At 53.2% G+C, this 3,631-nt stretch overlaps 1 protein-coding gene across 1 annotated transcript in view; it reads right to left on the reverse strand.

Moving 5' to 3' along the window:
- Positions 1–3,631, reverse strand: part of LOC100961193 (sialic acid-binding Ig-like lectin 10) — a 28,464-nt gene that overhangs the window by 4,845 nt on the left and 19,988 nt on the right. Inside the window, exons 4-6 of the mRNA XM_023508905.1 lie at positions 1,383–1,553; positions 797–1,081; positions 113–288 (exon numbers count right to left, since the gene is read on the reverse strand). Of these exons, the coding sequence (XP_023364673.1) occupies positions 113–288; positions 797–1,081; positions 1,383–1,553 (632 nt within the window). The remainder of the gene's footprint in view (positions 1–112; positions 289–796; positions 1,082–1,382; positions 1,554–3,631) is intronic.

Consider the following 3,631-nt stretch of genomic DNA (forward strand, 5'->3'; position numbering starts at 1 on the left):
CCAGGCCCTGCGGGTCCCACTCACACTGCACAGAGAGCTCCAGGCTGCGGTGCTGGGAGCCCAGCCTGTTCTCTGCCAGGCAGGTGTATCGTCCAGAATCCCCAGACCTCACCCTGGGCAGCTCCAGCCTCAGGGTTCTAGGGCCCCAGGGGTGAGACAAAGACAGGACTCTGTCCCCCAGGACCCAACGCAGTGTGGCAGGAGGCTGGCTGTCAGCAGCACAGAGGAGCTGTAGGAACTGGCCTTTCTGGGCTTGCAGATGTGGGAGGGTGTCCTGGGGATTCCAGGCTAGAAACACAGAAAGAGAGACAGAGACACAGAAAGAGACAGAGACACAGAAAGAGACCCAAGGGCTGCAGGGAACAGCAGATCCCCTCACCCTCACTCCCGAAGCCTTTTCAACCCCAGAGAGAACTGGCCCCAGCCCAGTCCAAAGGGCCCTCAGTACCTGTCCCATTGTCCCAGGAAATGCTGACAGCCAGGTCTTTGGGGGCATCTGTAGTGAGACTGTGAGTGAGTTTTAAGGAAGGATTTTTTCTTGCCCCCCAAAGTGCTAATAACTTCCTTAGGGCAAAGTAAGTGTGACCACCCAGGGAGACAAGTGACAGGTCAATGCCAGAACACACGTATGTGGACAGAGAGAGCTGATGCCATGCCCATTTCCCTCCCAGGGACCCCACAGCTTCCTCTCTGTGGACCTTCCTGAGCTTGGAACCACTGGCTGTCTCTTGGGGGTTCTGCACCTCCCTGGCCACCATGTCTGTTCCCACCCACTGTGGTCCCATGTCCCACTCACAGGCCACGCTGAGTCGGACGGTCCTCTGTGTGCTCACACCCCCTGTGGAGAAGGACACTCGGCAGGTGAGGTCAGTGTCATGGTCCTGGGGTCTCGGTGTGAGGCTGAGCACAGAGAAGCGGGAGGTGGGGGCTCTGGTTCCTTGGGAGGAGACGGCAGCCCCCGTCCAGGAGAAAGAAGGGGCTGGACATTCCTCGAAGGTCCAGTTAAACACACAGATGACTGTGACCAGCTGCCCAGGCTCTAGGGTCTCCGGGATGTAGACATCTGGCTCCTGAGTAAGGGCTGGGCAGAGAGGGGATTCTCAGTGTTCCTGGGGGGATCCTGAGAGCCCTCCCTGTTCAGCCCCGCCCCTGTCCCCCAGGGTCCCTCATACCTGTCACTTCTAGAAAGAATGCTTGCCTGAAATTATAATTTACGTATGTCCCTCTCTCCACCCGAAAGAAGTATTGTCCCTCGTCCTCCCTCCTGGCATCTCTGATCACCAGGGAGCAGTCCTTGTTCTGGGGCCTTCCAAGGAGCTCGAATCGGCCACGCGCCCTCATTTGCACTTCTCGATCTGGATGATTTGTGGCCACTGGAACACCAGTGCTTGATGCAGTCCATTCTTTGAACCAGTAGCCATAAGCTGGGGTAGACTCTATCCAGTCCTTCGGAGGGTAGAAAACGGTGCAGGGCACAAAGACACACAGGCCCTCCTGCACCCTCACCAACTTCTGCACCTCCAGCTTAAATCTTGTATCCTGAGTCTGGGACCCTGTGGAGACACAGAGGCTCAACCTGTAACCCCAGTCCTACCTCTGACCCGGGTCCCTCTGGCCCTCAGCCCACTCACCGCCCAGCAGCAAGGACAGCAGTAGCAGCAGCATCTTGGCACCCAGAGGAACATGGCCTGCCCTGAGAAGGGCTGATTTCCCTGTCCTGTTGTGACAGCTCCTGGCAGAAGGGGAAGCTGAGAGAGGAAGCTGAGTTCTAGGAACTGATGCATGAAATGAGCTTCTGACTCTGAGACCATTGGCTGTCCTCCCTCCTCACTCCCAGCACCCCCAACCTGCTGTCCTCCCTGGGGGCTGCCTGGCCCTTGATCTTGCTGAACTGGTCCTATACAAGCTATCTTTGAGGAGGGAAGGGGACAGGTGTTGAGCCCTGGGCCAGCTGTGGAGGGGTGAGGGGAGTGGGGACTCTCCCGCTGGGCCCTGGGTCACCGAGGAAGCAGAAGTGAAAGTTCACAGTGAGTTCTTCTGTGGCCATGGATGGTGGTGGTAGTGGGGACGGGGGACGGGGGGCTTTTGGAAGGGGGCGGCTGGTCTTGCCAGGGCTAATACAGAATGCCAGTTAAATTTGACTTTCAGATAAACTAATATATATTTTTTTCAGTCTAAGTATGTCCCAAATGTTACATGGGAGATACTTGTACTAAAAACAATTTTTTTTTTTTTAGCCTGGGCAATATAGCAAAACACTGCCTCTGTGAAAAGTAAAAATCTTAGCTGGGCATGGAGGCACACACCTGTGGTACCAGCTACTCAAGAAGCTAAGGTAGAAGGATCCTTTGAGCCTGGAGTGTGAGGTCACTATGAGCTACAATTGGGCCACTGCTCTTCAGCCTGGGCCGTGTACCTGTAACACCTGTTGTGATTTGAATGGCTGTGCCCAAAGGTGACACTGATGGTGGGAGTCTTAGGAAACATAAATGAAAGGGGGCTTTGGGTTAAGTGGAATAAACTCTCTAAGGTGCTGTCCTCTCTCCCAATCTTTCTGTGAATGGCTCCCTGCTTTGGTCACATAGAAAGAGAGTGCTCATCACTCAGTGTCCATGTACTTGGGCTGAGCTGGGGGCAAAGGACACAGAGGCCACAGCTGCACAGAGCCACCTGACCTCTAGTGCATGCAGGTTGGTGAGTGCAGATTCTTAAAGACAGAGTAGCATTGAGAGGCTTATAAATTCCCTGGCTATTGGACAGACATTCATGACAGGACTCTGAGGTGAGGGAGTGGTCACTTCCTCCTGGTGGAGGAAATCCAGAGGGGCTTCCCAAAGGAGGTGACATTTAGTTTTCCTGGTCTCTGACCAGCCCTTTTCCTTTCATCCACTGTACTAACTGTTCCAACTGGTATAACAACATGCCAGATCCGGAGTGGCTGAAACGACATTGGTGTCCTCGAAGTTCTGGGGCTGGTTGGCAAGGCTGGCTCCTTCTGAGGCCCCTCTCCTTGGCTGGTAGGTGGCATCTGCTACCTGGGTCTTCACAAGGTCTTCCTCTGTGAGAGGAAGATCCAAGTCTGTGTTTGGATCTTTCCTCGTGAGAACACCAGTCACGTTGGATTAGGGCTCACCCTGATGACCTCTCTCATCTGCACAACAGCAGAGACCCAGGAGTCATCCCAGCAGTCAGACCAGCTGCCTGCGTAGTGTCCTCTACACATCAGCAGAGAGATTTTCTTTCTTTCTTTTTTTTTTTTTTTTACTATGGCTAAGTTTGAACCCACCACTTCCAGCATATGGGACCAGCGCCCTACCCTTTTGAGCCACAGGTGCCACCAGCAGAGAGATTTTCAAGATATACATGAGACCAAGTCCCTCTCTGCTGAAACATTTCCACATAACTATCTTATTTAGTAGAGAGATTTTCAAGATATACATGAAACTAAATCCCTCTCTGCTGAGACATTTCCATGGCAACTATCTTATTTAGTGGAAAATCTTAACCATGTCCCTCCCTATGAGATTTTGCAGGGTGTCCTGCCATCTTCACCAATCTGCCCTCATAGCCCCTCACTGTGTGTGGCTTCTTCCTTTCATCCTTTCCTTTCCTTCCTTCCTTTTTTTTTTTT

This window comes from Otolemur garnettii, unplaced genomic scaffold (genome assembly GCF_000181295.1).
Source record: "Otolemur garnettii isolate 467f Iridium unplaced genomic scaffold, OtoGar3 scaffold00288, whole genome shotgun sequence".
In the NCBI taxonomy this organism is placed as follows: domain Eukaryota; kingdom Metazoa; phylum Chordata; class Mammalia; order Primates; family Galagidae; genus Otolemur; species Otolemur garnettii.